The following is a 22,330-nucleotide window of genomic DNA, read 5'->3' on the forward strand; positions in this document are numbered from 1 at the left end:
ACTTTGCTACTGTTCAAATCCTTATTAACCTGTCCATGGCCAAAAGTAATTGGTACTAGCCCACTTCATAGGCTACACTGCTCTCTCCTCCTGCTTGTCCTGGCACTGGCTTTTTCCTCACCCTTCCTTATGGTCTCACCACTCTTGGTGGCAAAACATCAACCAGTTCTGGAGCTCAGGAATAGTCTTTCACTCTCCTCTGCAGGAAATCTCTACATCATTTAAGATCTGAAATTGCCAAGTATGCTTCTGCTTATGGTATTATTCACATTGCAGTGTATCTGGCATTAGTACAGTACAAAGGCAGCAGGGAAAAATAAGCTGTTAGTGATCTGAGTATTCTCACATTACAGTTTAAAGTTCATGAGAACTTGAAATAGATGGTTAAATGACACATCAAAATAAAGCAGGATCCATAGTAAAACTCATTTGAATGAACTGCTGACGCACTTACTCCAGCTGTTTCAGATGAATGAGGCTGCAGGGTAGTGCAAACTAAAGGTATGTGGTGCTCAGAACAGGCTCTGGCAATCAGCCGGGCAGATGTCGAATTATCGGAGATCTCCTGAAGGTTGTGTCTGTGCTTGCTTTGTGCTCGGCAGGGCTCCCCAAGCCTCAGCTCTTTGTGCTGCATTCTGCTTCAGAAGCATGGAGGGGTGAGTGCTTATGGTTTGCAGACCCCATGTTCCAACAAAGCTATACGACTTCTCAGTGTCTCTGTCTTTTCATAACCATAGCTACAATTCTGTACTTGAGGAGTTTGGGGAAAAAGGGGTAATAAGAAGAAAATTGTACTTCATTAATAAAGCTTTTCTCATACTTTAGGGATACACTCATCTTCTTGCATCTATTCAGTATGTGAAATAACATTATTTTGCGATGAGGGGCTTGTCTTTGGGTTTCAGGCAGACAGCCACACAACAGCACTAGAGTTTCCAGCCTTCATGAGCACTGGAGATACCCTGCTGAAGACAGAGTAACTATGCTGAACTCTGGAACACATAGGTGAAATAAAGCTGAAGGCTGAAAAACTAGCAATTATAAATGGGGAGGAAAAAATTACAAAGATAAAATGTGAAATAGATTTAAAACTCTTCAAGAAAACTGATGTGGTCTTGAAGCTGAAGTATCAAAGCTTGGAAAACTATGCAACTTGGGTCAGTAAAGAACCCAAGGCAACATTAACTAATAAAAACTAAGAACAGAAAGGGATAACCTATGGACACAAGAGAAAATACACAGTCTTGCTGTAAAGATGGTATTTCCTACCCTTTACTTCTAACAGCTATTCTATTTTTCATTTGAGAGTATTCTGTAACAAACTCTCTCGTCCCATGAATTTGTAGGCATTTTTTTTTTATTGCAAATGCATAAGGACAATTTGAGCCCTCACAAGGAAAAATTCAACACATGGTAATGTGGTTGGTAGGACTCAGGATAATGGCAAAGAACAAGCGTACGAGAAATAGTGGAAAATATGAAAAGAAGGAAGACAGTGAACTTGTAAGAAAGCATATTAGCTTCTAAATACAGATATTAGTAATACATGTAAGTCTTGGCGGGGGGGGGGGGGGGGGGGCTTGAAGTCCAGCTGTTAGACATCGATATGACTTTAGCTCACAAGTCTCTTACAAAGGCTAGAGGCAAAGGGTTATTACAGCAAGACGACTGCCAGGTCTGTAAAGTAGAAAAGGTGTTTTCTTCCTGTTGTTCATTGTACAAATTCACCTTATCGCTTTTTTGTGTTTGAAATAAAGTCTCTTTAAGGCAATGCTTTTAAGAGGAAACTACACACTTACAAGTAGTGTGTAGGGCAGGGCCCTTGCACTTTGTCTTCCCTCTTATGCAAGTGTTGGCATGCCAGGAGCACTCTTTTCGCTGCTAACCTTCTGGCAAGTCCTGGCACAGCCCAGAGAACCTGTCCAAGAGATATTATGGATGAGGCCACCATGCTTAGTACATAAGGTTTAGCTGTGTGGTAGCAAATGATAATCTGGAGCAGTCTCTACACACACTACGTACTTCCAAGGCAACACAGCCCGGGCTCTCTTTCTTGCAGACGCAACGTGGGATCCTCACAGCAGCAGCTGCAGCAGTATCCTGGGCAGCCAAAGAGGCAGCGTCTGGGACTGATTAGGAGAGGAAATGTTTTCCAGTCCAGCAATAACAAAACAAGACTCCTGAACAGAATTAACTACCTTGCAGTTTGATGAAAAAGCTTGTAAAAACTCAGTTAAGTCTTAAGTGTTAAAATTGAGCCTTAACACATAGCAGGAACACATAGCAACCACCAAAGACTAGGAAACGATAAACCCAGGTTACAAACATGGTATTTTAAAGGATGAGGAACAAAAAGAGCTGGCTCCCAGGAAAGACAGCGTCCTGGTTTGGAACATGTGTGTTCAAAGACACATTGGTGTGAGCACCACTTTGTGAAATGCTAAAGCTCACCTCAAACAGCAGGACAGTGAATGTGCCCTCACACACCCTTGGATTTATAATGATTTGTCCTGAGACCCTCTCCCAGCTGCTGAGCCCACCATTTGTTCAGTTCCCTCACTGTGACTAGTAAATTCCACTAACTTTCAAGTCTTTGCTCCCTATCACCTTTTAACCATCTCCAAGAACCTTCCAGGCCTAGGCATTTTCATGTGTAGTTAAAACACTGAAGTCTCTGACTTATTAAAGGAATAAAGGATTCTGTATCTAGCAATCACATCTCATCAGGCTTAGGAGGCTTGAAAATCTGGCCTCTAAGGATTATCTTTTCCATATGGGGCATGTAAAAATAAAAATTGGACATCTCTACTGACTGCCTGTTCTTAAATACTTTTATGTAAGTATTAACACCCAGAAATAATACCCAGAATCAAACCTCACCTCCATTACTAGCTTACTTGTAAAGCTATCAATATAATTTTACTATCAATGGGCAATTTTATTCATCTTTGCTTTTTTCAACCTTGGGAAGGCCTCAGTCTAGTAAAGTTTTCAAGGCAGTTAGTGAGTGAAAAGCCTGTTCTCTAATTTTTATAACTTACTTTAGCACAGTTAAGTAATGCTGGCATGCAAACAGCTATATCTTCTAACAGTTTCTGAAATGGTGGGTGAAGGCTAATGAATTGCAGAGTTACATAGAAAAATAAAACAAGATTTACTTATTTCAGTATTATGGGTGCTCAAACTTCAGCTTTGGCTCAGACAAGAAACTTTTGTGCATTCAACATAGACAAATGTCAGTAATACCCAAACTAAATGGGCAGAACCTAGCCTATCAGAAAACCCAGTCCCTTGGGAGGTGGAGTCCCAGCAGCTTCCAGCAGCAACTAGAGACTGTAGACAGTCAGGATTGCAATGACAACATCAGGATTTCTTCTGTCAAAGTCCTTGGTAATAATTCATTTTAACATATAATGGGAAATCCAACAGGCTCAATGAACTTTATTTATAAACACTATTAAAAAATAAATTATGAAAACTATAATACAATTTTTCAGTGGATCTAAGCACTTGTTCTAGTGAGTGGAAAACCCAGACATTCACTGAAGTGAAGGACAGATGCATGATAGCTAAAACTCCACAGAATAATCTGCAAATCTATGGGTATATATTAGCAAGAGAATAAACACTCCCCTCCAACTTCTGACAAAACTGAAAACATGGAAACAAAGATGTTAGTTAAACAACCCCCTTCTGGAAGAATGCTAATTAACTTTTATAGGTTACATTTTCTTGATATACCGAAATCAAAATGACACAGCCATTTGTTTTCCCTGGCAAAGTCATGCACATCACTGATTATTCAGGTTTTGAAAACTGTGTATAATACATACTACCACCTACACAACAGCACAACGCTGACATTTCAGCACAGAACATGTTGAAGCAGTATTTCTGTACTGGAAAAAAGAACAACTAACAAAGACGTTTCCTAGAAGGTATCCATCGAAGAGAAGAGAATAATGTATAAAACATGTGCCTTTTCTTGAGAGCCTGAGGTTACAGATGCCTTTTACACCACATCATGTTCCCAACATAACAAATCTGGCAGAAGTGCCAGGTTGAAAAAAGGGAAAGCAATTTCATTTTGATTTTGTGGAAGAAAAAAGGCTTACCAACATTTTGCAGTATTTTTCACATGGCAGAGTACATTTAGGGGAATTATAAAAAAAAAGTTTCTTGAATGCCTTTGTTTCATATTCTTTCTTACTTTAAAAATGTATTAATTATGGCAGTCACCACTTTAAACAAGCCAAGACAAAATGACTGTATTCTTTATACTACATCAACTACCTTCAGTTACTCCTGCTTATGGAGGGCCTTTACTTTTCATATATGAGACAGTCCAAGTGATCTTACCCAATGAGGTCTACTCAGACAGCTCTATAATTACTCAGAAAAAAAAAAAAAAATCACAAAGAGTTTCCTTATTTACTAAGAGCAAGGGAGGTGTTTCTTCCTCTACAGGAAACAGACACACTGGTCATCACTCAAATCCCTGCTGTACGTGGGTGACTTGAATGAAGTCAGTGAAGTTCATGAGTCCAGAACTGGTGCAAAGGACATGAAAAGCAGGCAGTACTCTCACAGCACTCCTGGCACTAGCACAAGGGTGGAGGACCAGCTATACTTCCAAGGGAGTGGTGTGTGCCAGCTGATCTCACACACAAAGCAGGGAAACAAGGTAGATGCCTCAGCACAGGAACCCCAAGTCCAGACTAACTCCTCACTGAACTCCTGACTTGCAATGAGAGGTTAAAATTTCTGGTAAAGCTGTATGGCTCTCTCTGGAGCTTAAGTTTTCAATGATTTTTAGCTGTGAACACTCAGCATTTATGTTTCAGTGAGACCTTGTCTAAATAACAGTGATTTGAGCCCAATGTGGCCACATCACTGCAAGCACACAGAGAAAACAACCTACTGGTATAGAGCCCCAGCGTGCTCAACCACAGATTACAGGGTTTAGAAGTACCAATACAGCATACATATAACAACAGGCATCCAATACTGCCATAGCTACAGCAGCCCGGACACACTGGGGCTTCAAATCACAAATTTAAAGAAAGACAAAGACTGATTGCAATTTGATTCCACTAACACTTTTTTATTAAGAGAAAAAATAGGAAAAGGAAAAGAAGCAACCTCAGAAGAAGATTGGACATGAATTCAGTAAGAAGCATACTTTCAACACATCAGTATGAAAAAAAACAGACTTTAAAGAGTTGGGTTTTGCTTCCAGCTTCAGCTTCCAGGTTCAGCCAAAGATCTCCAGGTACCTGAATTGATGACAAATGGTAATTGACACTAAAGGAAACAGCAACCAATATAAATCAGTCTAAAGAAAAACAGAGATCCTTTTCTTTTAAAAGCTAGGGAGGCTGTAGGCTGCTGACAAGAGCTAAGATATTATTTAAAAGATACATATCAAGAAACTTTCATCAAATTAGCTAAGTTTAAATTTTGACATCAAACAGTACACACAGTGAAGTGAATATAAAGTTAACTTGAAAATAAGTGCCTAAAATAGTATCTTCAGTAGAATGAAAGGAAAATTACTTAGCTACGAGCATCCATAACCACTGAACAACTGAGGTTGGAAGGGGCCTTTGGAGGACACCTGCTCTGACCCCCAAAATGCATCACTTGTGGTTAATTTGTATGGTAAGATTGTAGTAATATAACGATTTATTATTGTTATGATAAGATTTGAATCTGGTAGTAATCAAAAGATTCTTGAGGTTTCTACTCTACCTTTCTCTTCTAATGAAGAGAAAAAAAAGCCATCTTTGTTTTTAAAAGTTTTATCAGTTATTATACCCAAATTTAAACTACCTTCCTTACATTTTTACTTTTCCATCATATACAGGCAATTATCTTCCAATTTGGTTATACCCCTCATTAATTTAGAAAAACTGCCTATCCAAAAAATGAATGATTTTAAAGTTGAAGTAGAAGCTAGCAATTCAGAACTGACCCCAGGATTAGGAAAAATGATACTCTGGATGCTACAGAAAATAACAGAGAAGAAGGACTTAGCCTCTTCGTGATCATAACTGAATAAATATGATAGTTGATGAGGCAAATGCCCTAAAACAATTAATTAATTAAATAAATGAGCTCAGTATGGCTACATCTGAGGGGTGGGACAAGGATTGCTTCCTAGGTACTTGGTCCTGTCATACTCAGTATATGGTGGGATTTCCTCTAGCCTCCCTTCCTTCTCCCCTCATATCTGGCTTCTGTAGGAAGGAACTCACACACATTTCACAACAGAAAAAGACCATTATTTTTACTAAACATGATACTTTTTTTATTTTTTTTCATACTAGAAGGAACTATCTTGTACAAAAGCAGCAGGAATAAAATCTTGAAATTTCATTGATAACAAACCGCAGTCAGGTCTCTGCAGCTGAAGGCTACCAAGAAAGCTTTATAAGTAACAACTTCCTCAGAAACTTGGAATGGATTTTGTTAAAGTATTATTACCTCAGCTTCCAGACACACAAAATAAACAAACAAAAATATTAATAATGTTACAAAATCTCTGAGGCTCAAAATTGACTACATCAATTTTAGTGACTATGTGATGAGTTTTATCACCCCAACTGCAGAAAATTCACGTACTATGTGGTCCACTGCCAGAAGACAGACATCCTTGACTGTGTTCTGGATCTTACTGCTTACTAATGAAAAAAGGCTCTGAAGGCTTAAGCTCTTCAGCACTGAAACAGAATACTGTTGCTTTGTATAGATCAATAGAATTATGAAAGGAGATTAAGATTCAGATTGCTTTTAAAACATTAGTATCCCATTGGATAACATTGTATTGGACTTTTCAGCAGATACGGTTAAGCAGAAGCTTGCCAGTTTATGGAAAGAAAAATAAATGGATGGGTTTTGCAGTTGCAAGCGCAAAAGACGAGCATGCAAACTCCAGCTAGCCACACACAACTCCTGGCATTACAGACCCAGCAAGATTTACGAGAGACAAATAGCTCGAGCGTTAGGAATGTGATGAAAAGTTCGCCTCATAATCAGGGCCACGTGGCCAGTCTGGATTCATGGCATCCACACAATTCAAATACATGTAGTATTTTATATGAAAATAAAACTAGAATCAGTCCAAGCCTTTGGAACAGCCAGCCATCACGGACATTCACATGGAAGTGAAAGTTCTATTTTTAAATAACCTCAGTTACCAACCAAAAAGTGGTCTCATTATCCACAGACTTTTGGGAAACTAAATTTGCATTCCAGATTCTGAAATGTAAACCCTTCAGGAACTGATGAATAAAGGCTTTTTTACTGTATCAAAATTGAGCTTTGATATTCTATTTAGAGCATAAAATTCATACCATTTTTTTCCCTGTGAACACTAAGGTGACAAAATACTATCATATATTCTATATTGTACTATCAAACCAGAAATTCCCATTTGTCTTAGTAAGAATGTGCTAATCTGCCAAAAAAAAAACAAGCAAACAAACAAAAAAAAACAAAACAAAACAAAAAACAAACAAACAAAAACAACAACAACAACAACAAAACACAAACCTTGAGCTTCTGCTCAACTTAGCAGCACAAATCCCACTAAAATCAGAAGCTATTCAAAGGCTTAAAATCAAGCCCTTGCTTCAGCAATTGACTGAATCACATCTTATGGGAATTCTTAAGAAACCCAACTAAACTTGCAAGCATTATCCCTAACATCTTAGAGATGGTGAAGATGAGCTCCAGCAGAAGCAAAGAGCTTGTGCATGGTCAGGCTGCAAGTCTTTAGCATCAAGCTTTACAATCCTTCTCTATAGTGTGGCCTGCCCTACTCATCAGTAAATACCACATGAGTAAACATGTCTAGAGCAGACCCACTGAAGTGGTTCCTCAAATAGCATCAGCTACCACAGCAATCCCTCCGCCTCCAGGTATTACTGCAACTGGCCCAGGGTTTCTGCAAGCCCAGCTGGGTTGGTAAGAAATGGGAGATAAGGGATGAATCACACTCCTTTCTAATACAACCAGGCCGGCAAAACTTGGTGCTTAAAATGGAACTGAGAAATTCAGTGTCTGGCTCTTCCAAAAGGATCCATGTCTATTTTCTTCTTGCAAAACAAAAATGCAAACCTTGTGTTACAAAATCCAAAGCCCTTTCTTGATGGAAACGGGATCGCAGATGAGACCTCTGTTCCCTTTTCAACAGCTAAAAGCATTAGGATCTGCTGTGATTTTGAACAGGCAGATTTTTGCAAAATTACTTCAGTTGATACTGATGTGCTGTGAAGCACAAAAATGGTAGATTTACAAGCATAACCTACAGAAGAGATTACTTCATTTGGCTACATGATAAAGCTGTGGTTATTGTAGAAACTGAATGATGTAAACCCAAATCTAAGTTAAAATCCTGGACTTGCCAAAATTAACAGAAATCCTCAAATGTCTCAAGTAAAGACGAAAAGTCATGTTGAACACTGTCTACAATAACATAAAGTCCTATAACATTTTCACTTGTTAACTGCTTTAACATGTCATAAAATGAAATTAACACAATTACAGACCTAAAGGTTAGAAAATGTCATGTATAGTAGATACTTCATCGGGTGGAAGATAAGCGCAGGAAAAAAGAAAAACAAACAAAACAAACAAACAAACAAACAAAACAAAAAACAGAACAAACCAAAAAAAAAAAAAGAAGAAATAAATTGAACTAAACAAAGAAAATGCTAGATTGAATGACAGAAAAGCTGCCATAAAAATGAAGGAAGACTTAAACACACTAATTTTTACTCTGTCTGAAACTGTTTAAAATCGGTTTGATCAGCCAGTCAAGAAGATTAGGCTGGTGTCATGGCGATGACAGAATTATATAAATGAAGTGAACAGTGACTGCTCTAATCCCTTCCCTGGATGAAAGAAGGAGTCCTACAGAAGACAGGTCTTCTAGAAAAGGCAAGAAGTTTTCAAGCTACTCTTGACGAAGTCAAAGCTAAGAAGGGACTACAGCATAGCTTCAAGGAAAAGTTTCAAGCTAGACAAAAATATATATATATGTGTGTATCTTTATTTAGTATAAATGTTAAGAAATTCATAAATATATATAATTAAAAATTCAGTATCTCAATAAACTCCATCAGGATGGAACATCAATTTCTTCAAAAGATGGAACACAGGTCTCTCTGGGACTCAGTGAGGCAGTCCAATCCAGGTATGTTCATGTAACAGCTGCCATCTCATGCTTGGGGATCGAAATTCATTCAATCCTATTTTCTTAGAACATTCATAAAACCTAATACCATCCTCTTGCTGAAAATATCAGTATGGTCCTGGGTGAATGCTTAGGTTGCTAAGTATGTTGAGCAAGGCGTGGGGAAGAAGACAGATACCAATGGATAACTGGGGAGCTAGGACAAAATGTTGAAGTCTCTTCCTCTTAGATCTGCAGAAGCTGCAGGCTCCTGGTAATGAGCTGAGCTACAGGGAAGTGATGACACAAGGATGAAGTAGGATGGAGAGAGTGGCTACAGACATACAACAGGACAGGAAGCAAGTTGAAACTTCACTTCCTGCTTTTCCTTCTCTCTACTTCTGACTGGAGATGCATCATGGCCCTGCTTGTGGGTTTCATCTGGTCAACTGAGAAATAAATCCTAGACAAGAAGATCAGAGGGCAAATAAAGGGCAATTAGAGGCAGTGGACACTAAGGAATACAGCTATGTTGAGGATCCAGGTGGAATTGCCAGGTGACTTACCAACAAAAGTGCTTAATTTTTTTATTGTCATTTTGTCTACGGAAAATCCCCTTACAGGTTCCAGTGTGATAAATGCAATTAGCAAAACCCACTCAAATGAAACAAAGAAGGGTCTCATTAGCCTAGCTTACCCCCTGAGCTGAGCAATGGGAATTGATGAGGACAGTTCCTATTCACTGAAGTGCATTTTGTGAACAGTAAAAAGGAAAAACTGAGAAATCAGGGAAAAAAAATCAACCTAATACCTAGTGGCAAAAGGGATGATATAAAATACAAAGCTTGCTGAAGAAGCACGAAGTGATAAATACAGACATCACCCTTTCCTGACATAAATCCAGCATTACCCACAAGCCAACCTCTGCTGTCAGGTTACAGTGATTATCAGCTGAATTGCAGTAGGGCCCAAGGACCTCATTTATATTACAGAATCCAACTGTACTGGTTGCTTTCTATATACAAAGATGTTTTGAGAAATTTAGCATGCAAAGTCATGTTTATTGTGGCTGCCCTGACCAGTCCAACCTTAGGAAATGCAATAGATGGCCATTTTCTGCACGGGCTTGCAGTACAACTCGTACTTCAGCAGAAAATTAACTGGTCTGACCCTTCGACAGTCCTGAGAAATGAAGTGACTGCCAGGAACAGGACAGACTTTCCTTGTTGCCTTTAAGGTGAAAAAATCCATATTTGCTACAAATAGTAAAAAGAAATATTCAGCAGGGCTGAATCTCTAGCTATATCTGGTTGGAGTGGCTGGGCCTAAATAGGATACCAGAGGTACATGTGGTTAACAGTGGCAAGAGCAGGGATTTTCTCATCCAGAACCTTTGTTCCTGTCTCCTGAGAAAAGCTCCGGGAGATGGCCTTGTCCTGCACAGGTGGGAATCCCAGGGAAGCCTTTACTTCAAAGTCACCATCATCATAGTGCTTGTGGGGACTTCCATCTTTCTGCTATCTCTAACATTACAGTCCTGCTCTGAAAACAGAGCCAGTTGTGAAGTCTTTAATTCAATTACTACTGAAGGACCTGTACCTCTACAGGATTTTCTTAATATTGCCAATTCTCGGAAAATATACAGCTATAAGCATACTTTTTTTTTTTTTTTCACTTGGTCTGATGATAGAAACAATCAGACATTTCAAATCAGCACATTATATTTATGCTGAAAACAGTTAAAGCATGAAAAATCTTCTGGGGCTTTTACTTTGATAAAATGAACCTTACTGGTACAGTTTGAGTTGCATTATCCCTCACATTTCTATTGTATACAGTGCACTGTATACAGTGCATTTCAGTCTCTGGAAATGTTAAAATAGATTTTGAAGGTATGATATTCCACATATTCTTGGCTCCTAAACGATAGTCTCAGAGGCATAACAAAATACACTGAAACAGTGCACAAAACAAAAAAAAAATTTAATGCTTAAGCAAAAAATGAAGCATTAGTTCATCTGGTCCCGTCTGAACTGTTTTTTTATAGCCCCAGTTAAGAAAAGTGACCGTTCTTCTCCCTATCTCCAAAACAAACAAGCAAGCGCTCAACGCAGAAACCACAGAGCAGCAGCAGGCAGTGTGGGTGCCTTGGTTCATACACATGTTTTGTGGGGTGAGGAGAAAGAATAGCCAGAAATCTTTAATAAGCTGATAATGTGTTGGAGTAGCTTGCCAGCACCTTTAAACAAGAATCACAGTAAAATACCGAATAACTATTTGCAACAACAGTATACAGTACTTTGAACAGGAGATGGCCTTATTAGTTTTGGGTGCCATCTTAGGCTATCTTTCATCATTTTAATTTAAATCCTTTCAGCCTTTTAAAGGACACACCATCCCCTCACGGGACTGAGTTCACCCACTTTTCTTCAAGCAAAGACAGATTAACCAGCAAAGCAAACTACAGGTTGAGCGCTGGCCTGTTGATCGCTCAGAGGTCTTTCAGGAGGATATCTCCACCTGGTATGCAGGACATTTTTCCACGGTTCAGTTTAGCTGTTGCAAGAGACATGGCAGTGGCCTAGGTTATGTAGGGAGTGATGCTGGATGGATCCTAATAACTGCGTTTTACTTGAAGTCTCTTTCTGAGGGCAAAACATGAAAGTATGTCCTGCTTCTCCAAGTGAGATCACAAACCCAAACTTTTGTTTGAGCCGAACAGATTCTCAGCATTGTCAGCTTTAAATTCTCAGCAGGGGAGAGACATTCACAGCTTTATTTTGATGTCTTCATAACAACAGGTTTTTAAGGCTCTAAATGTATTATGTCTGATGTGGTTCTATCCAAGGAAGTCCACAGGTTAAGAAATCATCCTCTCATACGGTGGCAACATCAAGTGGGATCTAGCAGCATTTTCACTACACTGGATACAAGAAACTAAACAGCTTACAGGAAAAAAAAAAAATTGACTCATTCACATATGCAAGATTTCTTTTCTTGAAGCTTAATTACCATTTTTTCTATCTTGAAGCAGCAATGCCAGAAATTCAGCTGTCTGTTCAACCACAACCCAGACATTGTGGAAGCAGCTGTTTCCCAAGCCACTGAGCACTGACACAGGCAAGCTCTCCAGTCCTGCTGTGAACAACTCTGTGTCGCTCCTTAGTAGTGACAGATAATTTAACCTGGCTTCAAAGAATATTTTGTGCAAGCTGCTAGGAAACAAAATGCAAATCTCCCTCACCCAGTCCTCAGAAGGAGCCCCCGTTCTGAACCCTCCTTGCTGCACCTCAGGGCCTGTAAATTGATCCCCACCAGTCACACACACTCCACTGGCAACTGTTACTGAAAAGCCCCAACATCTCCCCATGCAATCGTTTTTCCTCCCTGTTTTACCCAAATATCAGTTCTGCAGGTTCATCATATTTTACAGTTGGTTCTTGGATGACTCCTGAACTGAGAGACACTTTCACTTCTTGTACAGCTAACACAGCTGCTCCTTTTTAAAAGGGGAATGCATACAAGGATTGGAGTGCAGGGCCTGGCAGCGTGCCTCACCCTCCTCAGCTGTACGGCTTGGAAATTTGCTATTTAAGCAAATGCTTATCATGCTGAAAACTAACCTAGATATTTGGAAATATTTACAAAAATTGAAAAAATCCCATCAAAAACAAAACAAAAAAACACACACATGAAGTTTTCAAAAGGGATAAGTAAGAAACACATAGTCCACTGGAGACATTTTACAGATAGTAGTACCTACCAAAACAAAAGAAAACCTTCCAGGCACTTTGCTTGTCTTAATAAAAGTATAAGTCTGAGATAAGTAAGTATCACAGATCAATTCCGGAACAACTGTAGGAAAAAAATTATATCTTGTCATCAGCTCGACTGCTTGAGCTAGCTTCAGAGAAGCTTCCCAAATGCGAATCCCAAAGCTTCTAATTCTGAAAAACCAGCTGGAGAGAATTAGCATGGCTACGATCTACCATACAGTGAAGATGAGCTATTGTAACCTAAGAAACCATGCCAACACTGTAGAAAAAAACAGGAGCAGTACTTTCCAGCTACTGAAGCAATGACCAAATGCTACTGTAGCATCAGCTGAGCAGACCAGCAATGGAAGTGGCACAAAATCCCTTGGATGAGATACAAGAGGTTGCCCTTCCTTTGGTAAGCACCTTTCTTTGGTTAACCAGAATAAATAGATATGAGAGTATCTGAAAATACTAGCATTTTCCTTGGGGCCCAGTTACAAAGTTAAACACCATCTCATTAAAGTCTTCAGAGAGTACAGTGTTACACCATGACAAAGAGGCAAAACCACCCCTCTTCTGGCACTTACTCAAAGGAAAAAAAAAAAAAAAAACAGTACAAAAAGACTGAAATACTGACTTCTCAGGAACTTCATTTTAATCACAAGTTCCCTGTAATTTCTGTCTACTTTGCTTCAACAGCAATAGTTTCTCATGTTAAGGAATATGCAGGCTTTTTTTTTTTTTTTTTTTTAAGCTAATTAATTTCAGAGCTAATAATTGCAGAATTTCTGCATTCTCATAGAAAATTGAAATGAGAGCATTTTTTTAAGCACTTCATAACTTTAAATAGTGATCAAAATATGGCAATTTTCTATGATCTTTTTTTTTTTTATGTATCATTCAAAAATTTCCACATTTTGTTCAGTCTTGCTAGGTAAGTGATGCAAGAATTTGTAATGACCACTCAGGAAGTATCTGGGGACAGGCCTTTTGAGAAGCAAAGAGATGGGATGAGGAAAGAGCAGGCTGTTAATGAGTTTGCTGGTTTTCTGGGGAGCCACAGGAAACTAGATAGGCAACCACACTCAGCAGTGCTCCCCTCTGTCTTAGCCATTAGTAGCAGATTGACTTGTTCTTCTTAGAACTACATGGGTGCAGAGGGAAGCTGTCACCAAGGAACATGAATAGCTGTGATAAGCATGCATTCACTCTCTGGCAGGCCCCTGGGATGCCATGGACCAAGAAGGAGATGCTTTTTCAGCCTCCTGCTATGGCCATGACACTGCAGAGTGCAGCACTGCAATCCAGGATTTCCCCACAGGGCCAGGAAGGGACATTTGTGTTACTGACAGGACACTCTTCTAACAGCCCATTTTAACTTTATTGTGCTCATCTGTTCTTCCTTCACCTGTCTGTGAAGGGATAGAACAGGCCACCCTGCCAGGACCCCACGCAATATTCCCCCAGATCAACAGAGACACATCCATTGCATTCAGCTAGAACCTCCAACTGCCAGGACTGTAGTATGAGAGAGAATATTCTTTCAGCACATTAGAATATTGCTTAGGAAACTACAAGATTAAATCACTAGAAGCACAACCATAGGGTTTTTTTGCTGATTTGAATTACGAATAGAAAGTACGAGCAGTTAAGAGGAAACAAGATATGTTCTATACGAGAGCCAAGATTTTTTTTCCTGACATGTGCCAAACAAGGAGAAGAAACAGAAGAATCTGGCACCATTAAAAACAGTTTGTGGAGAAAGGAACTGAATATCTACAGCCAAGCTCCATGTGGTTTGTAAAGAGGAAACTTTTGTTTTATGGGACTCTCAGTCAGCCAAAATTCTCCCAGACGGCGTGCAAATGGATATTAGCCTAAAATCCTACACGCATCTTGTAGAAGAATCAGTAAATGGTGGAGAAAGAAAAGGAACACTACTAAAGTTTTAAATCGGAATTCAAAATCTGCCTCATGGTTTAAAAAGTTAGTTTACCAGACAGCTATAATGTCATATATGGTAAGTTTGTTGGAAGGGAAACACAGTAAGTTAAAGCATGAAACTGTAAGTCGGGAAAATGAGTTCCAACCCTGGCTTCACTACCAAGTAGCTCTATAAAACTTGGATAAAAGAGAAAAAGGCTGCCAACTTAAATGTGAGATTTTCTTTAACTTCATATAGTATATTAACATTGCACTTATGCTGTTTCTTTTAGCTTCTATATTTCCCCCACTCCCTGGCATTACTACACACCAAGTTAAGTGACTAGATAGAGCACTGAGAACAGCTAAATTACTTGACCAAAACAAACCCTACCTAGTTTCTTAATCAAAGTACTGACTGGAGTAAAAAGAAAAAAGAAAAATTAATATGGGACGGTAATTCTCATAACTGAGCAAAACACTAAAGCAGCTGAAATGATCCAACAGCTTAGCTGAATATTGTGACAGAATGTGGCATTTTTGGCTTGAAGCAGTAACTAGAAGTTGTATTTCAGCATATAGGAGAACAGAAACGGGCAGGCAACAGCTCTTTGATACATGTTGAGTGCTTATACCCTGGAAGAATGTTTTTCATCAAGAGATTCTTCTCTGGCAACCATCGGAGTCCCGTGTCAAGCATTTGGCTACGTTATCCGTAAATCAAGAGGAAAGCACATTGACCTCCAGCTTACAGCTGGGGAACTAAGGCAGCTCCAGCAGGCAAGACTTCAAGCTCTGGAAGCATCCAAGTCCCTGCAGCCCACTGAAGGCACTTCTCACTGGGGCAGGTAGAGGCCCAGGTAGCTCTGTGGGTCTGGGCTCCAGCCTGTCCTGCAGTAGCCAGAGAATGGGGCTTTCTAGGTGATATTACCAGTGATTATAACACATAAAGTGGAAACTTACGCTATCATGCTTGAGGGAGAAGTAGTTAGTATCTCCTGTAAGAGGCCCTCGGCAACCTGCTCTGGGTGGCCCTGGTTCAGTAGGGGAGTTGGACCAGATGACCTCCAGAGGTCCCTGTCAACCTCAACCATTCAGTAACTCAGTGATATGAGGATTAAGATTTGCCCCTTTCTGTCTTCCTTTTAGCTAAGATTTGCGAACTAGTGTGTTTTCCTCCTCTAAATATAGTAGTGAGCCTGAATCAAATTTTTGAAGCAATCCATTCTGCACTCTGTATTTGCTTGGGTGCTCCTTGTATACCTTTAGGACTATCAGCTTGAAGGAGAAGCCCAAAGGTTATTTATTCAGTACTGTCTGTACGCTATGTGCATTTGTGTACAGTGCTCTAGATGGATGCTCCGTGCTTCATGTTGCACTGCAGTAATAAAAGAACTAAAAGCAACTTCTTTTAATTCTCGCACATTAATATTATTTTCTCCAAACAATAATGAACAGAAGAAAGCAAAACCAAGCACTCAAAATAAATAAATAAATAAATAAATAGAGAGAGACAGAGAAATAAAGATAGTAGGAAAAGATTACTGGCATTTTTCACAAACACTGGAAGGAAAAACCACTGTAAATGTAAAAAAATAATAATAAAAAAAATAAAAATTGTATTTTAAGGAGAAACCTGAAGCTAGCAGTTCTTATAACCACTGAAAATATTTCCACACCAGTCCCTTACAGGATGGCATCTACTGATGAGTTCTGGATGCTAATCAAAACCAGACCAGGTACAAACTAAAGCAAAGAGCCCCCCGACAAAGTAGGTCAAGAAAACTGGGAGGGAAGGGAAACTGTTGCTAGGTGGCAGTGTACCTTAAGCAAAGAACACTGTAAATCATAGATTATTGAAAAGTTCATGATCTGCTAAAGGAGGTGTCATCTTCAGTGTCATCTTCAAAGCCCTGGTTGGGAACAGAACCCAAAATGTACACAATATACAGACAATGTTTCAGAAGGCTGAGAAGTAGCTCTAAACAAAAATAAGAAAACCTGTCTTGAGACATGCTATTATGCACTGTCTACACTATAATGGCTCTCCAGGTCTATTACTGCTGCAAGAGAGCTCAAAAGCCAGTGAACTGAGCCTTGTACATCTTGAGAAGACTATGGTTTTGCTTACGTCATTTTATTCAGCCTTCACTAAACTCTTAACTGGAGACAAAAGCAGAGAAATAAGCTTGTACTGCAACTTGGCACAACAGTGAGGAGTAGACAGAAAACCTAAGTGTGCTGGTGAGAAATAAAGGTTTTTCAAGGTTATTTAAGAAACAGAACTCTTACTTTTCTGCCTTAAACAGTTTAACTCATCAGTTCTAATCTTTTCAAAATGGAAACAGGTAAAAAATGGTCAATAAAATTTAACAAATGGAGGTCGTAAAAGTGCATTCAGTCTGCATGACACCAACAAAGAGGATGGGGAAAAAGGCCAATCGTAGAAGGCCAAGGTAAGAAAGGAGAGGCTACATTTTTCTGGTATCCTTCTATCTGTCCTTCCTGATGTTCCCTCCAACAGAAAACTACCTTAACATATTGCCTAAATTAGCAGAAGTGGTAAAAAAGACAGGCTGATGACATCTTGTGAACTACAATTCGCTTGGTAAGAGAGCTGTTAGCAAGCTCACAGCTTGTCACAGAAAAGGATAAGATGTTCTTGAAGGCAAAGATAAAATCTATATTCTTTTCAACAATATCTATCTGGGTTCAAGAGAGCAATTTTTTGGAAAAAAAATTTAGGTGACTTACTGTATGGATTTGAGGTAATTTAGAAGATAGAATAAAAGAAATGAAAGGCACTTATCTCTAACAAGGCTTTAAATCCATGACTAAGACCATAACAAAATTATTTCTGAGAAATTTATCAAGTAATTCTTCTTATGTTAACTCCAATCTACTATACTTTTAAAGGTTTTTGTACGCCATATTCTGATGCATTAAAAACTGGTCAGAAGTAATATAATTGGAAAGCACGTGCCCTGTCTAATACAACATGGTGATTCCTGTATTGCTGTGTCTAATTCCTGTATTGCTGTGTCTGAACTGTTCATAATAATTAAAACACCAACCTTACTAACCTAAAGAGTTGCAGAGGGAATATATTTTACAAAACATTTCCTCAGGGTAGCTCACACGAGACGTGTTAACTTGCAAGCATAAGCCTCACACTACTATTTCCAGGTTGGATCTGTATCTTTTTTATCTGGAAAACCTTGGGATGCAAACCTCACAACTACAGGAACCAATTTCAAAGGATAAATGGGGGTGCAACAGTCTTTGTTCTGCTTTTCTCCACTGTCCCTTTCCCCAAACCTAACGTGGTTTTTGTGGTCAGCCTGAGCTTCTTCTTCCTCCTAGTAATTTGAGGCCTCTGTAATGCAACGAGGGAGTCACAGAGCATCACAGCCTTGTCCCCAAACTGTTGGTTTTCAGTCACGGACATGCAATAAACTCTAGCAGCCAAAAATAAGCATCAACTTGAGCAATAAAAAGTGGAATCCCTATATATGTCAGTAGGAGCCAACCCCTGTTGATCTCATGCACGCTTCCCTGACTTCTACAGCGTTACTGTTGTAAGACGAGCAGGAGTTGGCTTCACCTGCTGTTTCACCTCCCACTCCATGAGACGGTGCACAGCTAGTGGAAAAACAGTTTGAAAACAACAAAAAAAGCAACATAAAGCTGGAGCTTAGTCATTTTATGAAGACAAAAGAATAATCTGTAGGCTAGGAAGTCATCAGGTTTTGCCATAGCAGAAATACTTTGGTGGGGGGTACACAGAAAGGAGTCTCTCACTGGAGAAAGCACATTCCCCAGCAAACAGCCGAAATACGCTTCTTTTCATTAACCAGTAAGAGGGAGATCTTTTTGTAGCGTGCAGAAGGCACTGAGCCTCATTTGACATTGAAGTTTAACTCAAAATAAAATTTTCTGTGATTAAGGAAACTTTTGTTCTACTTCTGTTTCTTCACCATCTGTGATATGAAACCTGGCAAAGACTCCAATTAGTTTCCTTTGTGTTATTACTGCCACTAGCACTCAAACGATAAACATTTATGCAAAAGGAAATTCCTCTGCCTTTCTTTGCTGTCTCTAAATGGTGGATGTAAATACTTTAATAAGAAAACCTGTACTGAACTCACCCTGAAATCTGGTAATGCCAGATTATGCCAACTGCACTACAGAAAAACGCAATAGCAGGTTAAGTCAATACAATACTTCTTCTGACAACATCTTCTGTACGGCAATGAGTGCTCATAGCCTGAGTAAATGAAGCAGAAACATCCTGTGCCAAGAAAGGAGAAATCCTGCAACATCTGCTTAAGGAACATCAGAGGCTGATTTGGGGAGTTTTCTTCATTGGGACATACAAACCCCTGTTCTGCTCCTGGAAGGACAGCTTTAAGAGCTACACAAGTGGTTCTATTTCTCCTGAATTGTGACAGACAGAGACATCGTCCAGCAAAACAAACTTAACCCAACACTTAAGGACAAGGTGACACTTAGCTGTGTATATTTACTTCCTTAACCTCTTCATTTATGTATACATCTATACACACATTTGACTACTGTAGCTATCCTAGCTGAAACCCATGCAATTGTTGTAGTACAGATGTTAAATCTGATTATTCTGCTAAAGTTTATCTTGGCACCTTAAACACAAGACACAATCCAACATACAGTTTGTATGCTGGTACAAGCACACCAACATTAGGACAAGATATTCATCTTTATAAGAACAGGTGAAGTAGCACCATTTTTTTTTCTAGTGTAGGCAAGCCCTGCAAAGCCAGAATTGTTCATCTTCTCTGATCAAATGGGTTTGATCCATGTTCAATCAGGACTATAATCTATGACTTTGGCCCTTATTCATGCAGTAATTTGCCAAGTCTCCTTTCCATATGTCAACAGGTTTCCAATTGTTTTTTTGGATTCCCGAGTGGGAGGGCAGTAGCCCAACCTGCTGCTGAATTTATTAGATTCAAATAGGAGAAAGGGAAAGAAAACTGCCACATGGAGGAAACATGAGGATAGAGAAGCAGGTGTGAGCCAGACAAGCAACAGGAGACCTTAAACTTGCACTAATCTGAGAAGCATGAACTAAAACTTATTCCCATTTTTAATATACTGCACGCTTTAGCATGGCTGCTCTTACTGCAGATCAGAAGCAGACAGGCTGCTGCCAAGCATCTCTCAAGACCATGCACAATTTCTTTTCTTTCCACATGCTTAAACAATAAATAAATAAATAAATAAATAAAACCACCTTCCTGGAGCAGGATGGCACTTTTACATCAGCAGCTTATGCTGAGGCCTGTACTACACAGAGGTCAATGGGTTTTTCCATTTTTTATTTCCAGTTGCTTGCACACTGGTGGTTTGTATACTTGTTAGACAAACAGTTTGGGTTTTGGACAAATACTTTATTAATCAAACGACAGTTTGGTTTTCTGGGCAAAACAGCATGCCTTCTTGCTGTGGCCTCCCATATAATTTCTTTCTGGTGTGGAACAAATGTCCTAACAATTTTGCTATAGGCTCCACAGGGATGACTTCAAAAACTCTGCAGCCACAAGAGTGAAGAAAATATGAAAATAGGCTCCTCAACCCTTTTTGCCCACCATCTACATCTGCCTGAAAACTCCACAGTAAAGGCTCTGCCTACTTCCATTTCCAAAAATGCAACCTATTACAACCCGACTAGAATTTCTACTAATAACAGGCACAGTTTTATAATGCAGCTGAGTCAGTATACCAGCTTCTAACCCCAAAATTACACCTCTTGCAGATTGCCCTGACCACGTCTCACTCCTCCTCTGCTGACCTTGTTTAAGGACCGAAACTTAAAGAAAACTCAAAGTTGTTAAAAAAGATGAAGATTAAATAGCTTGTGTTGGTTTAACTTGCAGAATGAGGTCTCGGGGGCTAAGAGGAGCGGCAGGGAGGAATGACACGGCCCGCAGCAGCCGCCTATGTGGTCAGCTGGGCTGAGACACGGAGCTGCATCCTAAGCAAACCTACCAAGTAGCTTGTGTTACAAGATGACCCCACTCAGCCACTTGCATAGATGTCTTCTCTGCACACTTATGAGATGGATCGGTCCCTCTACCTCAAATTGTTTTAATAAGGGCTCCAAAGCAGATGTCATGGACATAATCCATACCTGTTACATTCAGTGGCCTTCTGAGCCCAAAGCGAGAAATTTCACTCATTGCTACACACAGTCCCAAAGTTACACTTGTTGGTCTAAAAGCTGTCAGACTGACTTTGTGACTGCTTTTAAGGGATTAATAGAGCAATTTCTTTCTTGTACTTGCATGCCTACTACACCCATGCCTTCCAAAACTTTCAGTGATCAGAAAAAACAGCTGTATATAACCTAAGAATTCATTTGTGATGCATTCTATTACGGGATTAAAATAGAGAAGCATAGTGGTCCCTCCCCTTCTCCACTCCTCCTCCACCGAGCCTTTACACCCATTTACACCCCAGCTGCTGGAGATGCTGAGGAGCGTCAACCTGGGGAAAGCTCACAGCGTACAAGGAAAGAGGCACTGCACGGAAAGGGGCATTGTTCAGAAACAGGCAGGCCCGTTTCAAGCACTGCTTCGTCCCCCCCCAAAAAAAAAAAACAAACAAACATCTTTAGCCTGCCTAGGCTTAAACTTAAAGCCGAAGCCAGCCGCTACCAGCTCTCCGCCCCCCGCCCACCGAGCCGGGCGCCGCCAGCACGGCGCACCTTGGACCCGGGTGCGGAGGTCGGGGAGCGCCGCGCACAGCCCCTCCGCCCGCCCCGCGCCTCCGCTCCCCGCGGGGGGCACGGCAGCGGCCGCCGGCCCCTCCGCCCCCTCCCCGGTACCTTTTCCTCCTGCAGAGCACGCAGACGGCCCAGAGGAGCAGGGCGGCGGCGGCGGCCGCCCCGCCGCAGGCGCCGAGCGGCAGCGCGTCGGGGCCCATCGCCTCCGCTGGGGCCGCGGAGGGAAAGTTTCGCCCGTCCTCCTGCTCCGTGCCGGAGCGGAGCGCGGCCGGCCGGCCCTCCCCGCCCACCAGCGAGCCCGGGGGGCCGGGTTTGGCTGCTCCGAGCTGAACTTGGCGAGCGGGGCCCGCGGCGAGCCGGCCGGCTCCTCCCCGGGGAGCGCCCCGCGGCGGGGGGGGTCGCGCCCGCCCGCCCCCGGCCTCGGGGCTGCCGCCGGCACCGGGCAGCAGCCGGCACGGGGCGACCCCGGAGGGACCCCGGAGGGACCCCGGAGGGGGCTCGGGACCTCCCGAAGCCCGGCCTCGGGTGTCTGTGGCGGGGGCTCAGCGCCCGTCGGGCCCCGTGGGCTCGCAGTGCTGGGCTGGTGCAGGGAGCGGGGCTGGTAGGTGTTTAACTTCTGCTTGTTTTGGGGTAGAAACAACTGATTTGTGTGTAAAAGAACAAAACAACCCGCCTCGCAGGTTCGTGAAACCTAACCCGAGGTGGGAT

At 40.9% G+C, this 22,330-nt stretch overlaps 1 protein-coding gene across 1 annotated transcript in view; it reads right to left on the reverse strand.

Annotated features, from left to right (window-relative positions):
• The window catches only part of CYP7B1 (cytochrome P450 family 7 subfamily B member 1), a 122,590-nt gene extending 100,668 nt beyond the window's left edge, over positions 1–21,922 (reverse strand). Inside the window, exon 1 of the mRNA XM_082754674.1 lies at positions 21,725–21,922. Within this exon, the coding sequence (XP_082610800.1) occupies positions 21,725–21,822 (98 nt within the window). The 5' untranslated portion in view covers positions 21,823–21,922. The remainder of the gene's footprint in view (positions 1–21,724) is intronic.
• Between the last annotated feature and the right edge of the window lie 408 nt (positions 21,923–22,330).

The sequence above is a fragment of the Aythya marila genome, assembly GCF_965140915.1.
Source record: "Aythya marila genome assembly, chromosome: 2".
NCBI lineage: Eukaryota > Metazoa > Chordata > Aves > Anseriformes > Anatidae > Aythya > Aythya marila.